Below are 27,564 nucleotides of genomic sequence, written 5' to 3'. Positions count from 1 at the left end.
CAAGAAGACAACAGTTCTAAGGCATTAACATCTCCCATTGAGGATGTTCTTCCTGATGGGACATGAAACAACAGGGAGTGTGTCGTGTCAGAACTGGAAATCACAGACCGGGTCCCCAAATAGCACCCTATTCCCCTGCCTAGTGCACCACTTTTGCCTCTGGGCCCTGATCAAAAGTAGTACACTTTGTAGGGAACAGGGTGGCATTTGGGAGGCAGTCCCAGTGTGGTGTGGTGTTACGTACAGAGTAACACTTTAAGTGATGTACATGCCATGTGTGCTTAAAGAGCATTTTCAATTAGAATGTTTTGCAGTCGACGTCAGATTAATGTCATGACTAGTTACTGCAGAAGGAGCTGAGTCTGAGCAGAGAACTGTAGTCAAACAAAACGAGTTCCTTTGACAACACAATGCCTGTAGGCTTACGTCATGACAGACTGACCACGTTGACCTTTGAACGACTGTGAGAACATTAAAAGTTTTAATAATGGTCTGCATCAACATGACTTCTCTGACTATCTCCATTTCTACCTCTCCTTATCTTTTGCTCTCTCTTTCCCCCTCTCTCTCTCTCTCTCTCTCTCTCTCTCTCTCTCTCTCTCTCTCTCTCTCTCTCTCTCTCTCTCTCTCTCTCTCTCTCTCTCTCTCTCTCTCTCTCTCTCTCTCTCTCTCTCTCTCTATCCCCTTCTCTCTATTCCGTTCTCTTTCTCCTTCTCCCTCTATCGCTATCTATTTCTCTCTTTCCCTTTCTCACTACCTGTTTGGGGTTGTTTAGGGTACCAGTTTGGGGTCATTTGGGGCACCCGTTTGGGATATCTGTTTGGGGTTACTTTGGGGCACCTATTTGGAGTTGTTTGGGGTGAGTAGTAGGCCCTGGAAAAAACATTTCACTACTAGTCCTTGATGCTCGAATCAACAAAGGCATATATGATTATAATAATGTATATAAAACATTGTACTCTACATGTAAGTGTAGCCTACCTAAGACATTAAGTGGGATTTTTGGTCTACCAGTAATGTTATAATATGCTATTATATAAACGCAACATGCAACAAATTCAAAGATTTTACTGAGTTACAGTTCATATAAGGAAATCAGCCAAATGAAATAAATTCATTAGGCCCTAATCTATGGATTTCAGATGGCTGTGCAGGGACGCAGCCATGGGTGGGCCTTGGAAGGCATAGGCCCACCCACTTGGCAGCCAGGCCCAGCCAATCATAATTTTTTTTTTTTCTCCACAAAAGGGCTTTATTACAGACATAAATACTCCTCAATAACAGGGATGTAAACCAATTTGAGAGAAATAAGCTTTTTGTGCTTATGGAAAATTTTGAGGATTTTTTATTTCAGCTGACGAAACATGGGACCAACACTTTACATGTTGCGTTTATATTTTTTGATCAGTGTAGAATACTAATTCATCATTAAGTGATCTTGCGAGACATTGATTCTGCTTTGATCTAAACTTTATTAAATGAGCACCATTCTGAGTGTTGCTTCGGCATCACTAACATTACACTCCTGTAGCAGTAGCCTATGTGTAGGTCTGCAAGAGCAACTACAAGAAGCTCCTCATGAAATATATTTGTCATCTTCATTTAGAAGGTTTTGGCTGCAATTCCCTTCGCAACACACCATCACAATAAATGTCATTCTACATTTCAAAGGAAATAACTATTTCTCACGTGGGATTCGAATTTGCCGCAAACGGCGAAAAACACCATGAATCTTTGTGTTTAAAAAAAATGTATTTTCCCCCCTTTTTCTTGGTATCCAATTGTTAGTAGTTACTATCGTGTCTCATCGCTACAACTCCCGGGCTCGGGAGAGAAGAAGGTCGAGAGCCATGCGTCCTCCGAAACACAACCCAACCAAGCCGCACTGCTTCTTAACACAGCGCGCATCCAACCCGGAAGCCAGCCGCACCAATGTGTTAGAGAGAACACCATGCACCTAGCGACCTGGTCAGCGCACACTGCACTCGGCCCGCCACGGGAGTAGCTAGTGCTCGATGAGACAAGAATATCCCTACCGGCCAAACGCTAGGCCAATTGTGCGTTGCCCTATGGGCCTCCCGGTCGCGGCCGGCTGCAACAGAGCCTGGGCTCGAACCCAGAGTCTCTGGTGGCACAGCTAGCGGTGCAGTGCCTTAGACCACTGCGCCACCCGGGAGGCCGGGACCTTCGTGTTTTAATAATGTTGAATAGCAGATCATGCCATTTGACTTCTATTAAGAACGCTCTCATGGAAAAGTGTTCTATCACATCAAGTTTAAGATCTTTGATAGGCTGATGAGGAGGTGGTTACGGGAAATAATCACTGGAACCTGGTGATGTTAGCATAGGGCTAATGTGTGACAGGTTATCTGATGGGACCAGCTACAATGTAATAAACCTACCACGAAATAGTAGGCTGATGTTAAAACTTAACCTTGAACTGAAACTTTTTCTAATGTTTGCAAGTGTGGCCCCAGGGAGACCAGTCACACACGCAGAGCTAAAGAACAGTTAGTACTTAAGACTCTTTTAAGACTCCATTTTGCTGTGAGTGGAAGAGTCAAAGTTAAGAGAAGATTTGTTCCCCTATTACTAGGGGAGATGATAAGACTAAACTGAGCAGCTTTTCTGTCATTGAAGCTTAAAAGTTAAGTCTAAATGGACCCAGCAACTTGGTATAGTCACATCAAACACACATACTGTACAGACAATCTCTCTCACACACACAGAGAGAAAGAGATTACTTCCAGAGCCCATTGTATCTGCGGGAGGTTGACCGGAAGCAGTGCTCCATCCACTTCCTGTCCAGTTCCTGACCAGACAAGACTAAAAAACCTCAGACGTAGATATACAATATATAGAACTCACACACCACCCTTTATTTCATCTGAATTTCTATCACAAAAAGGTGCTTGTTGGTTAGGTATCACATGGAGCACTATTGCAAACGTTGAAAAACTTACATTTGAATGACATTCTGAAATTCTGTTTTAACTGAATAATCTTGGGACTGATCACTGTTCTATAAATTCTAGATCTATGCTCCAAGCCAGCTGCAGACAAAAGTGAGAGCAGTCCTGTATCCTCATCCACACCCAAGTCAAATAGATAAGATACACACTTGAACTACACGAAGGGAGGCCAGGGTTGAGACACACACACTCACACCCACCTAATATAAACCGCAGCTCAGACACAGGACATGATGGGATAAACTGTTCTCTACAGACAACAGCCTGGAGACAATACAGTTAATAACGGAAATGATAAGATATTAAATTATTAGAGAAGAGAGGGGGGAGGGAGGGAGAGAGAAAGAATACAGTTAATAATGGAAATTAGAAGATACAGAATTGACTCCTGAATGGCACAGCGGTCTAAGGTACTACAGGCATCACTACAGACCCGGGTTCGATTACAGGCTGTCACAACCGGCCATGACCGGGAGTCCCATAGGGCAGCTCCCAGCGTCGTCCGGGTTAGGGGAGGGTTTGGGCGGGGGGGGCTTTAAGTGGCTCATTGCGCTCTAGCAACACCTTGTGGTGGGTCGGGCGCCTGCAGGCTGACTTTGTCGTCAGTTGAATGGTGTTTCCTTCGAAACATTGGTGCGGCTGGCTTACGGGGTAAGCGGGCGGGTGTTAAGAAGTGCAGTTTGGCGGGTCATGTTTCGAGGACTCTCCCGAGCCTGTTGGGGAATTGCAGCGATGAGACAAGATCGAAATTTAATTGCAATTGGATATCACAAAATTGTGGAGAAAAAAATAAAAAGATACAGAAATACTAGAGAAGGGGGTAGATGGAAAGAGAGAAGGAGGGGGAGGAAAGGATGAGGGAGGGAAAGGATGGAGGAGGGAAAGGGGAGGAGAGAGACAGTTAATAAAGGAAATGAGAAGATATTGAATGATTGGAGGAAAGAGGAGATGGGGTAGATGGAGCGAGAGGGGGGAGGAAGGGTGGAGAGAGAGAAGAGAGACAGGGAGAAAGAAAAGGAGGAGTGGGAGAGCGAGAGAGGGTGGGGCAGAGGCAGCCATGAGGGACCACAGAAAGAAGATCTGGTACCACACACGCAAGCACAGACACACACACAGACTGACAGAGCCAAAACATAGGGATACCACTGGGAGAGTGTCACATGGAGGTCAGAGCCATCATTTACACACCAACTCAATTCAGAAATACACACACACACCCCCTCTCCTCCTAAGCACACTTCTCCACCCTCCTCTCCTTGTCCCCCTGCTTTATCCCTCATCGAGCCTCCTCTCTTCCACCCTCCATAATCTCTCCCTCTATCCCTACTATTGGCTCTTTAACTCTGTCTCTCTCTCTCTCATCCATCCTTTCTTCAGTGTCATTACATCTGTCAGGCTAAGGAGCGTGATGAGGCTGCATTTAGAAACTCGTTTGCATAAAAATTCTATGAGCTTTAATTTCTATCCCATTCATTTTTATAGATAATTACTCAGAAGGATAGAAAGACATGGAATGAGTGTGTGTGTGTGTGTGTGTGTGTGTGTGTGTGTGTGTGTGTGTGTGTGTGTGTGTGTGTGTGTGTGTGTGTGTGTGTGTGTGTGTGTGTGTGTGTGTGTGTGTGTGTGTGTGTGTGTGTGTGTGTGTGTGTGTGTGTGTGTGTGTGTGTGTGTGTGTGTGTGTGTGTGTGTGTGTTAAAGCCACATTAGTCCTAGCCCTGACACATTGTCTTCAGTGAGGTGTGATTTGGTGAAAGCTGAGCCTGTGGTATGCGGTTCTATAGTATAGTTAGAGTTATTTTAATGACTGGCCGGGGTCTAATGGAATGTTCTAATGTACTGTTGGAATCTCATGGTGGAATACTGTTACAAGTCCAAGGGCCTAAACAGTGTTTGTGTGTGTGTGTGTGTGTATGTGTTTCCTCTCTCAAAACACACAGAGGCAGTGACCCCAGTCAAACTCGGTCACCTCAACACGTGTATGTAAGGATTCCTAGAGTTCAGGGGTCAAGGTGAAAGATCTTAACTACATTCAAATGGTGTGTGATTCCCTCATCACGAAGAAAGCCCTTCAGTAGGACTCTCTCTCTCACACACACACACACACACACACACACACACACACACACACACACACACACACACACACACACACACACACACACACACACACACACACACACACACACACACACACACACACACACACACACACACACACACACACACACACACCAGTAACACGTGACTGTGAGGTATCCAGCACGGGGACTTGACATTCATACTGTAGCAACAGGGCCTAGCTTAGTAGGAACCATAGAGATACATAGAGATACAGCCTTATGCTAGAAACATCACAAGACCATCTGTCAGAATGGCAGAGTGTTTACTCACTCCAGAACTTTCAACCTTAAAAAAAATTCAATACGAACTTTCCCACCTAAGAAAAACGAATTTGTGTAATAAATATTGGCCATATACCACAACCCCTCTGGCCTTATTAAGTACAACACTGTCATGGTCTTACAGAAGGGTTAAACAAAAATAAAACAGAGTGACTGTCCCTGACCGAGTCTGTAATACCAACATGTTTTATGCAGACCACCATAGTCCCTGTGCCCAAGAACACTAAGGTAACCTGCCTAAATGACTACCGACCCGTAGCACTCATGTTTGCAGCCATGAAGAGCTTTGAAAGACTGGTCATGGCTCACATCAACACCATTATCCCAGAAACTCTAGACCCACTCCAATTTGCATACCGCCCCAACAGATCCACAGATGATGGGATCTCTATTGCACTCCACAATGCCGTTTGCCACCAGGAATGCCTACGTGAGAATGCTGTTCATTAATTACAGCTCAGCGTTCAACACCATAGTGCCCTCAAAGCTCATCACTAAGCTAAGGACCCTGGGAGCCCCTCAGGGGTGCATGCTCAAGCCCCTCCTGTACGCCCTGTTCACTCATGAATGCACGGCCAGGCACGACTCCAACACCATCATTAAGTTTGCTGACGACACAACAGTGTCTGATCTGATCACCGACAACAACGAGACAGCCTATAGGGAGGAGGTCTGAGAACTGGCAGTGTGGTGCCAGGACAACAACCTCTCCCTCAACGTGATCAAGACAAAGGAGATGATTGTGGACTACAGGAAAAGGAGGACCGAGCACGCCCCCATTCTCAACGGTGCCTTAGTGGAGCAGGTTGAGAGCTTCAAGTTCCTCGGTGTCCACATCACCAACAAACTATCATGGTCCAAATACACCAAGACAGTCATGACGAGGGCACGACAAAGCCTATTCCCCCTCAAGAGACTGAAAAGATTTGGCCTGGGTCCTCAGATCCTTAAAGAGTTTTACAGCTGCACCATTGAGAAAATCCTGACTGGTTGCATCACTGCCTGGTATGGCAACTGCTCGGCCTCCAACCGCAAGGCGCTACAGAGGGTAGTGCATACGGCCCAGTACATAAAGTTTGGGGCCAAGCTTCCCTCCATCCAGGACCTCTATACCAGGCAGTGTCAAAGGAAGGCCTTAAAAATTGTCAAAGACTCCAGCCACTTTAGTCATAGACTGTTTTCTCTGCTATCGCACGGCAAGCAGTACCGGAACGCAAAGCCTACGTCCATAAGGCTTCGTAACATCTTCTATCCCCAAGCCATAAGACTCCTGAACAGCTAATCAAATGGCTACCCGGACTATTTACATCGTCCCCCAACCCCACCACCTATTTTCCGCTGCTGCTACTCTGTTCATTATCTATGTAGAGTCACTTTAACTTTACCTACATATTACCTCAATTACCTCAGGTAATCAAACGACTACCCAGACTATTTACATCGTCCCCCAACCCCACCACCTATTTTCCGCTGCTGCTACTCTGTTCATTATCTATGTAGAGTCACTTTAACTTTACCTACATATTACCTCAATTACCTCAGGTAATCAAACGACTACCCAGACTATTTGCATTGTCCCCCAACCCCACCACCTATTTTACGCTGCTGCTACTCTGTTCATTATCTATGTAGAGTCACTTTAACTTTACCTACATATTACCTCAATTACCTCAGGTAATCAAACGACTACCCAGACTATTTGCATTGTCCCCCAACCCCACCACCTATTTTCCCTGCTACTACTCTTTTCATTATCTATGCATAGTCACTTTTGTATATCGCCTCGACACTGTTATTTTACTGCTGCTCTTTAATTATATATATTTTTTAACTGCATTGTTGTTTAAGGGCTTGTAAGTAAGCATTTCGCTGTTGTGTTTTGGCGCATGTGGAGAGAGAGAGATTTTGGGGAAATTAAGGCATAGGATATATTTTTCAACCCTTTTCCTTCTTTAAAATTAGGCGGAAGTAAAGGCTTTTCCGGATAAACATATGGGAAACAGATCTACATAAAAACACAATCGTGTTCATGCCAACTAATATACTTTTGAAGAAATTGTTTAAGTATTGCCTTGTGCAAAACCACATCTCTTTAAGATATTTTCCGCATTTCTCTCCCTCATGAGGAACGCTCACAGAAGTAACAAGTAATGGTAGATCTATCAATTAGTTACAGCGATAGTACTGATATCATATTTTTGGGATGAATTATTCAAAGAATAAAACTCGTAATTCCGTCACCAAAAATCAGTAATGGAATTACTGCCGCTGAATTGGTCAAAACAGTCACATCACACAGTTGTGTCGCCTCATACTGTCCTCCCTTCCACTGGAAGCTCATAACTGTTCTCTCGCTCTCTCTGCCTTTCTCACTGTCCGGTTAATGTCACCTCTCCCGGATCATACTGACACCTACCCATGAGCCCCCTCTCTTTCCATTTACTGTAACCAGCCCCCTCACCCGCCGAGCACCGGCCAACACCGGACGTCCACGGACGTTGAAAAGTAGTGGAAATTTGGTCAGTTCACCCTGGACTCATTGTGTGTGTGTGTGTGTGTGTGTGTGTGTGTGTGTGTGTGTGTGTGTGTGTGTGTGTGTGTGTGTGTGTGTGTGTGTGTGTGTGTGTGTGTGTGTGTGTGTGTGTGTGTGTGTGTGTGTGTGTGTGTGTGTGTGTGTGTGTGTGTGTGTGTGTGACCGGACCAAATCTGAACCTATCATAGACTTTCACCCGTTTGGATAGCACTGTACAGTACACTGAATAGAGCGCAGTAGAGAACAGTACAATACAACAAAGTAAAGAAAAGTAGAATATAGTAGAGTACAGTATATCGTACTGAACTGAATTATACTTTACTGTATTGTGCTGGACTCTACTGTACTGGACTCTACCTTACTCTGTTCTGCTGTATTGTATTGTACTGCACTGTACTGTGCTTTGCTGAGCTGCGTTGTATTGTATTGTATTGTATTGTACCTCACTGTGCTTTGCTGTGCTGTATTGTATTGTATTGTACTGCACTGTACTGTGCTTTGCTGAGCTGCGTTGTGATGTCCAAACTTGTGAAACATGAGGAGAAGGACATTCATATCCATAATGATGCATTTCTGTGTAGTACAGATCAGGGACCCATGATGTTATTCCGTTACCGTAATTCCATTACCGGGTGTAAATCCACTTTAGAGCTCACATTGGGTTAGGGCCGGGTAGGTCCTGTTTTATTTCATCAATAACTAGGTTACGGGTAGGTCTTGGGTATGACTAAATTGATCCCCAACGTTTTGAAGCGGAGCCATTTGCTCATGCTCTGCTGCACAGTACAGTCATAACAGACTAAGATCATAACATGGTGACAGAAGTTCTTCATCCTTGTCAAATATAAAAACAGGAGAGATTATTTCACGAAAAGAATCATGTTTTGTCGGAGTTTAGTGTGACGAAAAACAGCTCACTGCTCTCTCACGTCTTGTCATTGAGCAGAGGAGCCCAAGCCGAGCCGTTGCTATGGATACTCATCGACTAAGAGCCGCTATTGTGCAGAGTGCATGCAGATCGAGCTGCCTGTGCGCAGGGAGTGAGTGACAGGCAGAGAGGAGCAGCTAATGGATTTACTAACTGAGGAGGTTATTTCGGATTTCGCTTTAAATTTGGCAGAAGCAATCGGGCCTGGGTATGGTAGGGCCTTAATGTCGTGGGCATGGATAGGCCTTAAATTGTATGCCTATGCAGGGCTTTAATTCACTTCACCTATTGTAGTTCAACAACCAAAGGTGCCATGTCATAGCTGACACCCAATTCCTTCTGCAGACAACGGTGCAGATATTTAACGTTTTAGGTTTTATTAAACATGGTGGCATAAAATCCTGAGGGAGATTTTATCGTAATTTCATTACCAAAAAAAATTGCATCTGCATCAGTTTATCCCACAAAATGTGTTTTTGTAAATTTTACAGTGGAAATTGTTCAACTTTGAAATCAACGGCTTTTCTTTGGCATACACTTCAAAGGGAAAAAACTGAGTCAAAGCTGTAATTCCGTGGCCGTGGAATTGCCCTTACCCCACTGATACTCCTCTGTACAAACACACATTCTCAGAGCCAGCAGTGTTTCATATCTTGGCATCGTAACTCTCATTTCCTTATCAATGAGACGCGGACTCCTTTTCCTTGCATGACTTGTACAAGAAAGGAGATCTCACGACATGCCACTGTTTCTCCTGTGTACAATAAAGCTTGCAGCCAACAACCAACGTTTCAGCTTTTCTCATCTTAGGATGAGAAGTGAAGTGCTAGTTTCCACATAAGAAGACAGAAGGCTCCTGTGTCATGCCATTTAGTGGTGAAGTCCAACATAACAGCAAACACATGACTTCTTGCAGCTTTTTGGGTCTTTCCAACTCCAACACACACACACACACACACACACACACACACACACACACACACACACACACACACACACACACACACACACACACACACACACACACACACACACACACACACACACACACACACACACAGAGAGACAGACGCGCGCACACACACGCTGCTGCTTTCGAATAAGCTAGCATTCCTCAGCGTTTCTTACAATGAAAAATACCCTACTGCTCGTGCTAGGTTGTTCCAAGCACCGATTCCCGAAATCCCTGCATTCCCAGGCAGCCTTACCTGACCTGGTCCGTAAAACTTCCAGCTTCTCCATGTCTGCGTTCACACTTACTCACTCAGTAGGAGTGGGAACGGGAAGCGAGAGGGGAAGAGGGAGAGAAAGAAAGAGACGCTCCAGACTCTGAGGTAAGTCTTGTGAGTCATTAGCTGACTGAAGCTAGGAGTGTGTCAGCAAGAATGAGAGAGAGAGAGAAAGAGAGAGAGAGAGAGAGAGAGAGAGAGGAGAGAGAGAGGAGAGAGATTTCTCTAGTATGTCGAGGGGAGAAAGAGAGGAAGTCAATGGTGCCGGCTCTGTTCACACCCTCCCCTCCTGTCTCCCCCTCTCCTACCCCCATCCTCCCCCTTCCCTCCCTCTGTGGCCATTGTCATCGCTGCGCTGCTTTTTCCTTCCCGTCCTCTCTAACCCTTTCCTGAACCATTTCCTGAGCACACTGGAGGTGACGGATAACTGGCCAATAGGGAACCTGGGTGTGCGTGTCTGCAGGAATGAGCACACCACATAAAAAAAACACACACACGCAACACACACACACATGTTCGATTATGAGCGTGTTGGGAAAACATGACCACAACAAGAATCAGACCATGGCTGTAAAACCAAAAGAACACGCCAAGAAGCATACACAACCAAACTAACAGAGAATAACTTGGTGTGTGTCTGCAGGATTTACTGTGCATTCACACCACAGGGCCGGTACCCACATAGAAACACACACACACACACACACACACACACACACACACACACACACACACACACACACACACACACACACACACACACACACACACACACACACACACACACACACACACACACACACACACACACACACACACACACACACACACACACACACACACACAGAACATGTGTTCACTAATGAGAGCGTTGGGTGAACTTTACCAACCAAACTAAAGAGGCTAACTCTGTGTGAGTGAGTGAGCTAATTGTGAAATTCCTCTTTGAAGCGTCTACAAATCAGCGCTTTCTACAGGCAACACCAAACGCATGTCTGAGTAATCAGCAGATAATCTTATTCTCCTGACTCTACGTGTGTGTGTGTGTGTGCGTGCCATATGAAGAAACATTGAGGCTTAAGACTTAGTCAGTATAGATAATATAAGTATTGCCAATGTATTCGCTTTCAAGCGCATGTAAAGTACATCAGTCGAGAGAGAGAGAGAGAGAGAGAGACAGCCAGACGACAACAGTCTCTCTAAGAACACATAACACCCTGAACGACACCTCTCTCCCCCATCTCTCTCCCTCTTTCTTCCTCAACCCTAAGATAAAAGGATATGATGGGCTACAGCCACAACAACGGTATGATCTCTGGCATACAGACAGCATATTGTATACATACAGGGTGGAATCTGTACAGAATCAACTCACTTACTGGCACCAAGGGACAAACTCACTAACATATATACACACACACACACAGAGTCAAATGTACTCCCTAACACAGTCAGTAGACAGTGGATTTACATTCCTGCTATTTACATTCCCGCCGTCGATGTCTGTGGGACAACGCTATGACACACCCTCTATGCCTGCAGCACATAGACCAGGTGACCAAGGATACACATACAGACTTTCTCTCATATAGATACATATAGTTTTCATGTTCACACACACGCACATTCACACACACAGATGTGTGCACGCAATCACTCTCACTCACGCACAGGAGCACACACACACACATGAATGAACAAAATGTACACACACTCACACAAACCAGTCAGCAGAGTACCATTCGGAATTCAACCTGCTTTAAACACCTGGATGTTGCCATAGCAACAGAAGCCTGCTCAGTCACTCACACACACTCATTCTCAATGATTTTCAGGGTGGCAGGGTAGGCTTGTGGTTAGAGCATTGGACTAGTAACTGGAAGGTTGCAAGTTCAAATCCCTAGGCTGACAAGGTACAAATCTGTCGTTCTGCCCCTGAACAGGCAGTTAACCCACTAGGCCGTCATTGAAAATAAGAATTTGTTCTTAACTGACTTGCCTAGTTAAATAAAGGTGAAATCATAGAGCTGGGCGATATATTGTGATAAATTGCCTGTTATAACCGACATGCCAAAACTATAGTTTGTTAACAAGAAATGTGTGGAGTGGTTGAAAAACAAGTTTTAATGACGCTAACCTATGTGTATGTAAACTATATATAAATATATATATATATATATATATATATATAAACACACTACATGGCCAAAAGTATGTGTACACCTGCTCGTCGAACATTTCATTCCAAAATCATGGGTATTAATATGGAGTTGGTCCCCCTTTGCTAATATAAAAGCATCCACTCTTCTGGGAAGTAGTTCCACTAGATGTTAGGGACTTGCTTCCATTCAGCCACAAGAGCATTAGTGAGGTCGGGCACTGATGTTGGGTGATTAGACCTGGCTGGCAGTCGGTGCTCTAATTCATCCCAAAGGTGTTCAATGGGGTTGAGGTCAGGGCTCTGTGCAGGCCAGTCAAGTTCTTCCACACCGATCTCGGGACTTATGAAGAATGGGTGGTCCTGGGGTTCATCCAGCTGGTCCTGGGACTGAGTTCAAACCTGTTCTACTAACACATTGAGGCCTCAGGACCAGAACATCCAATCAATCAGAATAAAACAAATTACAACACAGTCAAAACAAAAATTACATTGCTTATTGGGAAACCAGCATAAGCACAAAGCAAAATGCAGTGCTATCTGGCCCTAAATTGACAGTACACCATGGCTAACTATTTGACCATGGTTACTGATCAAAACCTTTACAAAGTACAGGCTCAGTGAGCACAGCCTTGCCATTGAGAAGGGTAGACACAGAATAACCTGGCTCCCTGTAGAAGAACGGCTGTGCAACCACTGCACAACAGCAGAACTTGAGACAGAGCTGCATTTCCTGACTAAATGTCAAAAATATAAAACAATTAGAGAGTGTCATTTCCCCAAATTTGAAACCCTTATTCAAGGTTTCATGGACCTCTCTGATGAGGATAGGCTACCCGTCCTGTTGGGCGAGGACGCAGAGAGCCTGCCATAAGATGATGGGACAGTGTCTGACAGACCAACCAACCTGCACATGTCCTCTATGCTTATTGTTCAATGTATGGTTATTTTGACCCTTGGTTAATGTTGTCCCGTTGACAATTATTTTTATTTTATTTTAATATTGTAAATATCCAAAAAGTAAGCTTTGGCAATATGTACATTGTTACATCATGCCAATAAAGCTAATTTAATTGAAAAATTAAGAGAGAGAGAGAGAGAGAGAGAGAGAGAGAGAGAGAGAGAGAGAGAGAGAGAGAGAGAGAGAGAGAAGAGAAAGAGAGAGAGAGAGAGAGAGAGAGAGAGAGAGAGAGAGAGAGAGAGAGAGAGAGAGAGAGAGAGAGAGAGAGAGAATATATGAATGTAAATAAGCAACAGCTGAAGATAAGGCAGTTTTGGCAGCCAAATATGAGAGAGAGATGCAGGGAGAATGATGGAGCGAGAGCGAGGGAGAGCGAGAGAGAAAGAGTATGTGTGTGCATGTACATAAGCAACAGCTGAAGATAAGAAGACAGTTTTGGCAACCAAATATGCGTCCTCCTGCCACAACCGGAGGGACCGCCAGTGAAAAGTGCAATGAAACAATAGTATTTGCCATGTTGTTTTGTTTGGGTTTCATACCATATGGCTTTTCAGTCACGTTCAGTCTTATTAAAACGAGTCTACTATTATTTTAGATTTGTATTTTTTATGGCAGCAGCTACTCTTCCTGGGGTCCAGCAAAATAAAGGCAGTTATATACAATTTGTAAAACATTACAATACATTTCACAACAGATTTCACAACACATTAAGTGTGGGCCCTCAGGCCACTACTCTACAACACAAAATCCATGTGTACGTGTGTGTATCGTGTGTATGTTATCATGTGTGTATGCGCGTGTCCGTACCTGGGTGTGTGTCTTTTCACAGTCCCCGCTGTTGCATAAGGTGTATTTTTATCTGTTTTTTTATCCGTTTTTACTGCTTGCATGAGTTACTTGATGTGGAATAGAGTTCCATGTAGTCATGAATCTAAGTAGTACTGTGTGCCTCCCATAGTCTGTTCTGGACTTGGGGTCTGTGAAGAGACCTCTGGTGGCATGTCTTGTGAGGTATGCATGGGTGTCTGATCTGTGTACTAGTAATTTAAACAGACAGCTCGGGGGATTCAACATGTCAATACTTCTCACAAATACAAGAAGGGATAAAGTCAATGTCTCCTCTACTTTGAGCCAGGAGAGATTGATATGCATATTATTAATGTTAGCTCTCTGTGTACATTTAAGGGCCAGTCATGCTGCCCTGTTCTGGGCCAATTGTAATTTCCAATAGTCCATCTTGCTGGCACCTGACCACACAACTGGACAGTAGTCCAGGTGCGACAAAACTAGAGCCTGTAGGACCTGCCTTGTTGATAACGTTGTTAAGAAGGCAGAGCAATGCTTTATTATGAACAGACCTCTCCCCATTTTAGCTACTGTTGCATCAATATGTTTTGACCATGACAGTTTACAATCCAGGGTTACTCCAAGCAGTTTAAACTCCTCAACTTGCTCAATTTCCACATGATTCATTACAAGACATAGTTGAGGTTAAGGATTTAGTGAATGATTTGTCCAAAATCAATACTTTTCGTTTTTTAAATACTTAGGACTAAACTTATTTCTTACCACCCATTCTGAAATTGACTGCAGCTCTTTGTTAAGTGTTCCAGTGATTTCACTTTCTGTGGTAGCTGACGTGTATAGTGTTGAGTCATCAGCATACAAAGACACACAGAGCCAGTGGCAGGCCATTCGTAAAGATTTTTAAAAGTAAGGGACCTAGACAACTGCCCTGGGGAATGCCTGACTCTACCTGGATTATGTTTGAGAGGATTCCAATAAAAAACACCCTCTGTGTTCTGTTAAACAGGTAACTCTCTATCCACAATATAGCAGGGGGTGTGAAGCCATAGCACATACACCACTGTTCAAAAGTTTGGGGTCACTTAGAAATATCCTTGTTTTTGAAAGAAAATCAAGTTTTGTCCATTAAAATAATTTCAAATTGATCAGAAATACAGTGTAGACATTGATAATGTTGTAAATGACTATTGTAGCTGGAAACTGCTGATTTTTATGGAATATATACATAAGCATACAGAGGCCCATTATCAGCAACCATCACTCCTGTGTTCCAATGGAATGTTGTGTTAGCTAATTCAAGTTTATCATTTTAAAAGGCTAATTGATCATTAGAAAACCCTTTTGCAATTATGTTAGCACAGTTGAAAACTGTTGTTCTGATTAAAGAAGCAATACAACTTCTTTAGACTTGTTGAGTATGTGGAGCATCAGTATTTGTGGGTTCAATTACAGGCTCAAAATGGACAGAAACAAAGAACTTTCTTCTAAAACTCGTCTGTCTATTCTTGATTTGAGAAATGAAGGCTATTCAATGCGAGAAATTGCCAAGGAACTAAAGATCTGGTACAACGCTGTGTACTACTCCCTTCACAGAACAGCGCAAACTGGCTCAAAACAGAACAGAAAGAGGTCTGGGAGGCCCCAGTGCACAAATGAAGAAGAGGACAAGTACATTAGAGTATCTAGTTTGAGAAACAGACGCCTCACAAGTCCTCAACTGGCAGCTTCATTAAGCAGTACCCGCAAAACACCAGTCTCAACGTCAACAGTGAAGAGGCAACTCCGGGATGCTGGCCTTCTAGGCAGAGTTTCTCTGTCCAGTGTCTGTGTTCTTTTGCCCATTTAAATCATTTTTTTATTGGCCAGTCTGAGATATGTCTTTTTCTTTGCAACTCTGCCTAGAAGGCCAGCATTCCAGGAGTCGCCTCTTCACTGTTGAAGTTGAGACTGGTGTTTTGCGAATCAGGAGAATAGAATTATGGTCAGATTTGCCAAATGGAGGTCAAGGGAGAGCTTTGTATATGTCTCTGTGTGTGGAGTTTTCTTTCTCTGGTTGCACAATTGACATGATGGTAGAAATGAGGTAAAATGAATTTAAGTTTGCCTGCAATAAAGTCCCTGGCGACTAGGAGCACCGCTTCTGGGTGAGCATTTTCTTGTTTGCTTATGACCTTATACAGCTTGTTGAGTGCGGCGTAAGTGCCAGCATTGGTTTGTGGTGGTAAATAGATGGCTACGAATAATATAGATGAGAACTCACTTGGTAGATAGTGTGGTCTACAGCTTATCATGAGGTAATCTAACTCAAGCAAGCAATACCTCGAGACTTCTTTAATATTAGACATCGCGCACCAACTGTTATTGACAAATAGACACACGCCGCCCCTCGTGTTACCAGACGTAGCTGCTCTGTCCTGCCGAAGCACGGAAAACCCGCCAGCTCTATATTATCCGTGTCATTGTTCAACCATGACTCGTTAAACATATGCTATTACAGTTTTTAATGTCCGCATTGGTAGGATAGACCTAATTGTAGATCATCCAGTTTATTTTCCAATGATTACACATTGGCCAGAAGTATGGATGGTAGTGGAGGTTTACTCACTCGCCTACGAATTCTCACAAGGCAACCTGACCTCCGCCCCCTTTTTCTCCATCTTTTCTTCATGCGAATGACTGAGATTTGAGCCTGATCTCGAGAAAGCTCCTCACCCCGCTCCTCCGCTCTCTCCACTGGCTTCCAGTTATCCTTTACAAGACCGTCGGACTCGCACCTTACCTCCAATCAGGCCCTACACCCAAATAATCTTCATCCAGCCTCCCTACCACTGAGGAAGTACAGGTCAGCTCAGTCAAAATCGCTGTTCTGCTCCCCAATGTGGAACAAACTCCCTCACGACGCCAGGACAGCGGAGTCAATCACCACCTTCCGGAGACACCTCACCTTTTTTAGGATAGGATAAAGTAATCCTTAAAAATTTAGATGCACTATTGTAAAGTGGTTGTTCCACTACTATCTTGTCTCTTAAATGTAAAAATGTAAATGAAAGCAGTATATCCTTTCCTCGGACGTTAAAGAAATAATCTTCACTCCCTGTTCTGATGTCCTGAAGCTCTTTTTTACCCCTTTTTGTCCCCAATTTCGTGGCATCCAATTGTTAGTAATTACTAGCTACAACTCCCGACGGGAGAGAGTTCAAAGCCATGCGTCCTCCAAAACACAACTCAACCAAGCCGCACTGCTTCTTAACCTGTTACTCCTACCCCCTACTTTTTCAAACATTCAGTTAAAAATCGCACAACATTTCAGCGCCCTGCTGCTCATGCCAGGAATATAGTATATGCATATGATTAGTATGTGTGGATAGAAAAAACCCAGACGTTTATAAAACTGGTTAAATCACGGCTGTGCCTATAACAGAACGTGCGTTTCATCGAAAAGCGCAGGAAAATCTGATCACTGAAAATGGAAAAATATATCCATCCGCCACTTCTACCCATTGATAAAGGCGAACCACATTAAATGGGGCTGAGGTTGCAATACCTACAGCTTCCACACGATGTCAACAGTCTTGTCATTTGCCTAGGCTTTGTTTCTTGGTCAAACGAAGAAGAGACAAGCCATTTGTTCAGGTCTCCGACCAGATATTTTGGACATTATTTCCAGACGTACCCCATATAGAATATACATCGCCTCGTGATCAATTTGATCGCTTATTAACGTGTACTAATACCTAAAGTTGCAGTACAAAAGTATTTTGAAGTGTTTTGTGAAAGTTTATCGTCAACTTTATTTATTTTTAAAAAATGACATTACGTTATAAGACGCTATTTTTTCCGTTTATCACACAGTCTTCATAGATCGATATCTAGGCTATATATGGACCAATTTAATCGGAAAAAAGACCCAATAGTGATTATGGGACATCTAGGAGTGCCAACAAAGAAGATGGTCAAAGGTAATGAATGTTTTATATTTTATTTGTGCGGTTTGTGTAGCGATGACTATGCTAATTATTTTGTTTACGTCCCCTGCGGGTCTTTGGGGTGTTACATGCTATCAGATAATAGCTTCTCATGCTTTCGCCGAAAAGCATTTTAAAAATCTGACTTGTTGCCTGGATTCACAACGAGTGTAGCTTTAATTCAATACCCTGCATGTGTATTTTAATGAACGTTTGAGTTTTAACTAGTACTATTAGCATTTAGCGTAGTGCATTTGCATTTCTAGATGTCTAGATGGGACGCCTGCGTGTCAGGTAGGAGCAAGAGTTTAACACAGCGCGCATCCAACCCGGAAGCCAGCCACACCAATGTGTCGGAGGAAACACTCTGCACCTGGCGACCTTGGTTAGCGTGCACTGCACCCGGCCCACCACAGGAGTCGCTGGTGCACGATGAAACAAGGATATCCCTATCGGCCACACCCTCCTTAACTCGGATGACGCTAGGCCAATTGTGCGTCGCCCCACGGACCTCCCGGTCGCGGCCGGCTGCGACAGAGCCTGGGCGCGAACCCAGAGTCTCTGGTGGCACAGCTAGCGCTGCTATGCAGTGCCCTAGACCACTGCGCCACCCGGGAGGCCCGTCCTGAAGCTCTTTACGATCATAAGTAGGTAGGAGCAACCTTATGTTCAAAATAAGTTACAAACAATGCAAAAAAAATCTCAAATATATCACAGTTGGTTTGGAGCCCGTAAAAGCAATCCCTTCCGGCGCCATTACTAATCGAGCACCCAAGAAAAGCAAAGCACCCTTAATTGGCTCGCACCGCTGACCAATAAGCCTGACTTTGCGCGACGGTACCGTTTGTCATGCGGTAGCATAGAGAACAGTCTATGACTTGGTGACTGGAGTCTGACAATTTTTTCAGCCTTACTCTGACACCACCTGGTATATAGTTCCTGGATATCAGGAAGCTTGGCCCCCAGTGATGTACTGGGCCGTACGCACTACCCTTTGTAGCGCCTTACAGTCAGATAACGAGCATTCGCCTATTAGTAGCTTATAGATATAGAAGGTACAGTGAGTTTAAGTGAGAGCATATGCACATGTGAATTTTATTTAACCCTTATTTTAGCAGGTAAATTGACTGAGAACACATTCTCATTTTTAGAAACAACATGGGGAATAGTTACAGTGGAGAGGAGATTAATAAGCCTATTGGAAGCTGGGGATGATTAGGTAGCCATGACACCGTGCCCCATACTGGCCCTCTAACACAACTTCTAGAAACACAGACACAGGGCCTTCCAAAACAGCGATCTCCCCCTCCACACCAATTGCCGTCTATCAAGCCATCTGCATCACCACACTTCTTTACAGCTGTGAAGCCTGGGTACAGTTGTTACAGTCGCAACAACAAGCAGCTCGAGCAATTCCACATAAGATGCCTCCAGTGCATCCTGGGAATCACCTGGTGCCACCGTGTGCCCCGTACAGAAATACTTGCTAAGACCAACTGCAAGAGTATGAAGGCCATGGTCACCCAACACCAACTGTGCTGGCTTGGGCATGTCATTAGAATGTCTCAGGACCGCTTGCCGTGGAAGATCCTGTACGGCCAGCGGTCTGCGGGGGTGGGGGGCAGATGAAGTGCTACAAGGACCAGTTGAAGAAGTGCAACATCAAAACCCAGTACGCTGCTGCCGACAGTTCCACCTGGTGGAAGCGGTGTACAGAGGTGGGAGGAGAGAAACATCAAAAACAGCTCAGGAGAGATACAACCATGCCTGCCCCCGCCAACACATGCCACACCTGAATTCAATTTAGTGGATCTCGTATTATACTCTACAGGCACCAATTCACCGTGAACTGGGGCTCCCGAGTGGCACAGAGGTCTAAGGCAGTGCATCTCAGTGCTAGAGGCTTCACTACAGACCCTGGTTTGATTCCAGGCTGTATCACAACTGGCCATGATTGGGAGTCCCATAGGGTGGTGCACAATTGGCCCAGTGTCGTCTGGGTTAGCTGGGGTAGGCTGTCATTGTAAATAAGATCTGACTTGCCTAGTTAAATAAAATTCAGAAGTGGAAGTCATCATTGGACATGATGGACTACCATAACAATAATGGCTTGGAGAGACCGAGATAAAGCACAGGGCTGCTTGTATAAGGTTGTCACTGTGTGTTCTGTGTGTGTATATACCTGTCCCCTTTACAGCAATAAGGGGATACAGAAAAAATTATTCCTAGTCTTATCCTCCTCCTCTCTCCATCTGTTGTTCCCACTCTCAACACAGCTCTTTTTCCTCCTCTCCTCTCTGTTCCAAATCATTGCTCTTCCCTCAGCCCCTCTGCTTCTCTCTCCCTCCTCATTTCCTTCCCCTCTTTTCCTCTCCTCCTTTATCAGTAAACCAGGGAATGAGGGGACAGATTTGTGTACTCTCATCTCTTCTCCCTCCTCCCTCTCCTACCCATTCCCGCTCTTGCTCTCCAACTCTCTCCAACTCTCTCTATCCCTCTCATTTTTCTTCTCCCTACTCCCTCCACCATCTCCTTCTCATTCCCTCTCTTGCTCTCCAACTCTCTCTATCCCTCTCATTTTTCTTCTCCCTACTCCCTCCACCATCTCCTTCTCATTCCCTCTCTTGTTCTCCCACTGTCTTTCTCTCTAACAAGATCTCATGGTCTTAATAATTTTACTTCAGATTCTGATGTTTATCCACGTTTCTCCAAATGTAAGGGTTAATGTAAGGGTTACATGCTCTGGTACTGTGGCGACGAAGTAAGAATTTTTGAAACCTCCTGCTTTAGGTTGCATGTGTCAATGTGTAGTCCATACATGCATAATCTATGAGCAGAATTCGTGTTTTGCCGCAATTAGCCACAAAATCCCTAGTTTGAAAGTGACTTCTCTGGAAGCTGTGCGTGCCATTTTGAGTACTGCAAACTTGGACCATGTGGGCCACCCCCCTAGTAATTAGAGTTCCAGCCCATGAGGTTCAGCCCCTTGTCATTTGAGTGACAGCTAGCAGGAAGGGCCCAATGGCTCAGTGGACACAGCAGAGAGAGCGAGAGAGAGCAATGAAGTGGTGCCCATATCTGCGCATATGTGATGTAATACGCAATTTTCAGGGACCACTTTGTATCGTGAGCGGTACTTTCAGAACTACTGGCTAAAAAGTGTACAAAAGTACCAGAGAAAATCTTTAAGATAGGCTAAGTGTTAAGGTTTGGCATAGGGTCAAAAAAAACAACAACAACAAAAAAACAAGTGTGTACCACTGGGATTGAGCACACAACCTTCAGATCTGGAGTCAGGGGATTACGCCCGTCAGCCAACCCCATCCACAATGCCCTAGCATAACCCAAATTTACTTGATGGTAATAGGGCTCACTGTTTCCCATAGTGGCCGGTTTTGATGGAATTTCCTGACATTCTCTGGACATGGACAGAAGTCCAATTTCAAAGTCAATCTTGAGCGATCTGGCTGCTCTCTCTTCCTCTCTCTCTCTTTCCTTCTCTCTATCCCTCTCTCTCTCTCTGGATGAGAAACAACACCGCATAGACAGTATAATTAAAAACCCTATAGTAATCCAGCCATGCAGTACCAAAAGCACTGAAGCAGGACCTTCACACACACACACACACACACTCAGTGTGCGCACACACACTTTTTTTGATACACTTTGAGATTATGGAATTCAGGGAGAGCAAACAACAAGAATGTGACACTGTCCAGACGCTGATGGAAGAGGCATTTCCAGGAGAGCTGTGCTTCAATAGAACAGTTAAGACAGAACACTGAACTAATGACACAGACCAACGATGCCCTGCAAAAGGAGCTGCGTCTGGTAAAGGGGGAGCTGCAGCAGAGCGAGAGGGATATCCATGCCCTCTGTCAGCATTGTTATTATTATAAACATTATTATATTCACCCTTTTACCAAGGAAAGATCTCCCCTGGCAAATGATCCTGAATGTCAATCATAAGGGAGTCGGAGTCTTTGCCAAGGCCCTGAAGGATGCCACGTTAGGCAGAGATCCGCAATCATACCAGGCCAGCAACAGAGCTCCCCCACCTCCTCGCTATCCAAGGAAAGAGAGTAGGCCAATCTCATCTCAGCTGAGCTAGACACAGACATCTCCAGCCACTACAAACATGTCCAAGCCCAGCGGCGCAAGACCCAGACCAGCTTAGCCCGGCGGTGCCAGAACCAACCCAGCATAGCCAGGCAGTGTCAGGACCAACCCAGCATAGCCAGGCGGTGTCAGGACCAACCCAGGTTAGCCAGGCGGTGTCAGGACCAACCCAGATTAGCCAGGCGGTGTCAGGACCAACCCAGGTTAGCCCGGCGGTGCCAGAACCAACCCAACTTAGCTAGGCGGTGTCAGGACCAACCCAGGTTAGCCAGGCGGTGTCAGGACCAACCCAGATTAGCCAGGCGGTGTCAGGACCAACCCAGGTTAGCCCGGCGGTGCCAGAACCAACCCAACTTAGCTAGGCGGTGTCAGGACCAACCCAGGTTAGCCAGGCGGTGTCAGGACCAACCCAGGTTAGCCAGGCGGTGTCAGGACCAACCCAGGTTAGCCAGGCGGTGTCAGGACCAACCCAGGTTAGCCCGGCGGTGCCAGAACCAACCCAGCTTAGCCAGGCGGTGTCAGGACCAACCCAGCTAAACCCAAAGGTGCCAGAACCAGCCCAGCTCAACCCCCCACAACCCTTCATAGCACTGGACTGTACTCTAGGGGTAGGACAAATAGTGGCCAATAGGAGGGTACCCCAGCCTAGCCCATATCTCAGCTTTACTGCCAGCCCACATATGCAGAGGCAGCCTCTGGTAAGAGACACATAGACCCTTCAGCCAGTGGAGATACAACCAGACCCGGCTCGCCTCAGCACAGTTAAATCAGACCCGGCCCATCACATACAGCTCAACCAGACCTGGCCCGCCTTAACACAGCTCTAGCTGACACGGCCAGCCTCAGTACAGCTCAACCAGGCCCGGCCCATCACAGCACAGAACAACCAGACCCGGTCCATCACAACACATCTCTACCAAACCTTTACCATCACAGCACAGCTCTACAAAACCTTTACCATCACAGCACAGCTCTACTAGACCAGTCCCACCTCAACTAAACACCATCTACTACCCTAGGGTCTGACAAAACTCTGTTGAGGGTAGTGCACTACATGATGCAGTCCACACCATGTACCATTCACATCATCAGCCCTCATTTGCAGAGAGTTTGGAGCTTCATTATCCACACTGCCATTCACACCACCCTCCTCAATTCCCCCCACAACCTCCTGTGCACACCCAGAAAGGGCATTGGCAGCCACTCCGGTTCCCTGCAGCAGCTCCACTCCTTCGGGTGGAGCTTCATTCAGGGGAGACTGCTCTGCCAAAACTGCTCTCCCAGTTCCCGCCCCAGCATGCACTGACTTGAGGGAGGTCTGTCAAATGCTCAGTCTGCTCTGCTCTCACATGGTTGGCCAGAGACCTTGGCAAGGTCTAAGCTCACTCAACAAATAGCTGCAGATGACCCTATCCCTGTCAGCTCTGATGGGAACGGAGCTGAATACCCGCTCTGACTTTAAATCTCGTAGAGGGTTTGGGCTAATGCACCTAAATCAAATCAAAGTGTATTGGTCACATACACATGGTTAGCAGGTGTTAATGCAAGTGTAGCGAAATGCTTGTGTTTCTAGTTCCGACAGTACAGTAATATCTAACAAGTAATCTAACAAATTCACAAAGACTATCTTATACACACACATGTAAGGGGATGGAATAAGAATATGTACACATAAATATATGGATGAGCGATGGCCGTGCAGCATAGACAAGATGCAATAAATTGAATAAAATACGGTACATACATATGAGATGGGTAATGTAGGATATGTGAACATTATTAAAGTGGAATTATTTAAAGTGACTAGTTATACCTTTATTAAAGCAATTTATTAAAGTGGCCATTGATTTGAGTCTGTATGTTGGCAGCAGTCTCTCTATGTTAGTAATGGCTGTTTAACAGTCTGATGGCCTTGAGATAGAAGCTGTTTTTCAGTCTCTCGGTCCCAGCTTTGATGCACCTGTACTGACCTCGCATTCTGGATGATAGCGGGGTGAACAGGCAGTCGCTCGGGTGGTTGTTGTCCTAGATGATCTTTTTGGCCTTCCTGTGACATCGGGTGCTGTAGGTGACCTGGAGGGCAGGTAGTTTGGAGAGTCTTGCAGTTGGGGGGCGGTGCAGTTGCCGTACCAGGCGGTGATACAACCTGACAGGATGCTCTCGATTGTGTATCTGTAAAAGTTTGTGAGGGTTTTCGGTGACAAGCCAAATGTCTTCAGCCTCCTGTTGCGCCTTCTTCACCACGCTATCTGTGTGGGTGGACCATTTCAGTTTGTTTGTGATGTGTACGCCGAGTAACTTAAAACTTTCCACCTTCTCCACTACTGTCCCGTCGATGTGGATTGTTGCTGGTAATCAAGCCTACCACTGTAATGTTGTCTGCAAACTTGATGATTGAGTTGGAGGTGTGCATGGCTACGCAGTTATGGGTGAAAAAGGAGCACTGGAGCGGGCTGAGAACGCACCCTTGTGGGGCCCCAGTGTTGAAGATCAGCGGGATGGGGATGTTGTTTCCTGCAGTACCTTCATCACCTGATGGGCGGCCCGTCAGAAAGCCCAGGACCCAGTTGCACAGGTCGGAGTCGAGACCCAGGGTCTCAAACTTGATGATGAGTTTGGAGGGTACTATGGTGCTGAATGCTGAGCTGTAGTCAATGAACAGCATTCTTACATAGGTATTCCTCTTGTCCAGATGGGTTAGGGCAGTGTGCAGTGTTATGGCGATTGCATCATCTGTGGGCCTACTAGAGCGGTAAGCAAATTGAAGTGGGTCTAAGGTGACAGGTAGGGTGGAGGTGATGTGATGCAACCAGTCAGGATGCTCTCGATGGTGCAGCTGTAGAACATTTTGAGGATCTGAGGACCCATGCCAAATCTTTTCAGTCTCCTGAGGGGGAACAGGCATTGTTGTGCTCTCTTCACGACTGTCTTGGTATTCTTGGACCATGTTAATTTGCTGGTGATGTGGAAACCAAGGAACTTTAAGCTTTCAACCTGCTCAACTGCAGCCTCTTTGATGAGAATGGGGGCATGCTCGGTCCTCTTCTTCCTGTAGTCCACAATCATCTCCTTTGTCTTGATCACGTTGAGGGAGAGGTTGTTGTCCTGGCACCAGACGGCCAGGTCTCAGACCTCCTCCCTATAGGCTGTCTAGTCATTGTAGGTGATCAGGCCTACCACTGTTGTGTCATCGGCAAATTTAATGATGGTGCGGGAGTCATGCCTGGCCATGCAATCATAAGTGAACAGGGAGTACAGGAGGGGACTGAGCACGCACCCCTGAGTGGCCCCTGTGTTGAGGATCAATGTGGCGGATGTGTTGTTAGCTACCCTTCTCACCTGGGGGCGGCCCGTCAGGAAGTCCAGCATCCAGTTGCAGAGGGAGTTGTTTAGGCCCAGGGACCGTAGTCCCCTCAAAGCTCATCAATAAGCTAAGGAGTTGAACGCTGAGCTGTAGTCAATGAATAGCATTCTCACATAGGTGTTCCTTTGTTCCAGGTGGGAAAGGGCAGTGTGGAGTGCAGTGGAGATTGCATCATCTGTGGATCTTTTGGGGTGGTATGCAAAATGGAGTGGGTCTAGGGTTTCTGGGATGATGGTGTTGATGTGAGCCATGACCAGCCTTTCAAAGCACTTCAAGGCTGCAGACATGAGTGCTACGGGTCGGTAGTTGTTTAGGCAGGTTACCTTAGTGTTCTTGGGCACAGGGACTATGGTGGTCTACTTAAAACATGTTGGTATTACAGACACGGACAGGGAGAGGTTGAAAATGTCAGTGAAGACATTTGCCAGTTGGTCAGCGCATGCTCGCAGTACACGTCCTGGTAATCCGTCTGGCCCTGCGGCCTTGTGAATGTTGACCTGCTTAAAAGTCTTACTCTCATCGGCTGCAGAGATCGTGATCACACAGTCTTCCGGAACAGCTGGAAGACTGTGTGCTTCCCTTTGTAGTCTGTAATGGTTTGCAAGCCATTCCACAGCCGACGAGCGTCAGAGCCCGTGCAGTACGATTCGATCTTAGTCCTGTATTTAAGCTTTGCCTGTTTGATGGTTCTTTGGAGGGTAAAGCAGGATTTCTTATAAGCTTCCAAGTTAGAGTCCCGCTCCTTGAAAGTGGCAGCTCTAGCCTTTAGCTCAGTGCGGATGCTGCCTGTAATCCATGGTTGGTGTATGTACATACAGTCACTGTGGGGACGACGTCATCAATGCACTTATTGATGAGGCTAATGACTGATGTGGTGTACTCCTCAATTCTATCGGAGGAATCCCAGAACATATTCTAGTCTGTGCTTGCAAAACAGTCCTGTAGCTTAGCTTCTGCTTCCTCTGACCAATTTTAATGGATCAAGTCACGGGTTCTTCCTGCTTTAAGGAGGATAGAATTGTGGTCAGATTTGCCAAATGGAGGGCGAGGGAGAGCTTTGTATGCGTCTCTGTGTGTGGAGTATACTGTAGGTGGCCCAGAGTTCTTTTTCCTCTGGTTGCACATTTATCATGCTAGAAATTTAGAAATAGAAATTTGGTAAAAAGGATTTAAATGTTCCTGCATTAAAGTCCCCAGCTACAAGGAGCGCCACCTCTGGGTGAGCATTTTCTTGCTTGCTTGTGGCTCAATTAATGCTGTCTTAGTGCCAGCCTCTGCCTGTGGTGGTATGTAAAACAGCTACAAAGAATACAGATGAAAACTCTCTCGGTAGGTAGTGTGGTCTACAGCTTATCATGAGATACTCTACCACGGGCGAGCAATAGCTCAAGACTTCCTTAGATATTGTTCACCAGCTGTTGTTTACAAAAATACACAAACTGACACCCCTTGTCTTATCAGACGCCACTGTTCTATCCTGCCGGTACATTGCATAACCAACCATTCAGCTCTCTTGATGTTGTCGTCGTTCGGACACGACTCCGTGAAGCATAAGATGTTACAGTTTTTAATGTCCCATTGGTAGTTTAATCACCCGCGTAACTCGTCGATTTTATTGTCCAAAGATTGAATGTTTGCATGCAGAATGGAGGGAAGTGGGGGTTAATTCATGCAGATCACGGAGATCGGGGCCTGTTCCCGAGGAAGCAGTATATCCTTCGCGTAGGGCTCGTCAGAGTCGTGAAAGGAAAAATAAGATTCTGCTAGTCCGTGGTGAATAATCGCAGTCCTGATGTCTCAAAGTTATTTTAGGTCATAAGGGACAGTAGCGGCAACATTATGTACAAAATAAGTAAAAATATGTTACACACAACGCAAATAATCAAACAAAAAAATATCGGCATCTTACATATACAGTTGAAGTCAGAAGTTTACATACACCTTTGCCAAATACATTTAAACTCAGTTTCTCACAATTCCTGACATTTAATCCTAGTAAACATTCCCTGTCTTAGGTCAGTTAGGACCACTACTTTACTTTAAGAATGTGAAATGTCCGAATAATAGTTGAGAGAATGGTTTATTTCAGCTTTTATTTCTTTCATCACATTCCCAGTGGATCAGAA

General features: G+C 45.3%; 1 protein-coding gene across 4 annotated transcripts in view; it reads right to left on the bottom strand.

The window, feature by feature from the left end:
• LOC124013798 (NHS-like protein 2) overlaps nt 1-27,564 on the bottom strand; it is a 180,496-nt gene that overhangs the window by 53,282 nt on the left and 99,650 nt on the right. Inside the window, exon 1 of one of the 4 annotated variants that reach the window (XM_046328330.1) lies at nt 10,044-10,208. The exons of the other annotated variants lie outside the window; for them this stretch is intronic. Within the exon in view, the coding sequence (XP_046184286.1) occupies nt 10,044-10,077 (34 nt within the window). The 5' untranslated portion in view covers nt 10,078-10,208. Of the gene's footprint in view, nt 1-10,043; nt 10,209-27,564 lie in introns of those variants that run through there. 4 annotated transcript variants of the gene reach the window in all.

The sequence above is a fragment of the Oncorhynchus gorbuscha genome, linkage group LG25, assembly GCF_021184085.1.
Source record: "Oncorhynchus gorbuscha isolate QuinsamMale2020 ecotype Even-year linkage group LG25, OgorEven_v1.0, whole genome shotgun sequence".
Taxonomy (NCBI): Eukaryota; Metazoa; Chordata; class Actinopteri; order Salmoniformes; family Salmonidae; genus Oncorhynchus; species Oncorhynchus gorbuscha.
The sequence above is the reverse complement of the archived record's forward strand: the minus strand, read 5'-3'. Positions and strand labels throughout refer to the sequence as shown.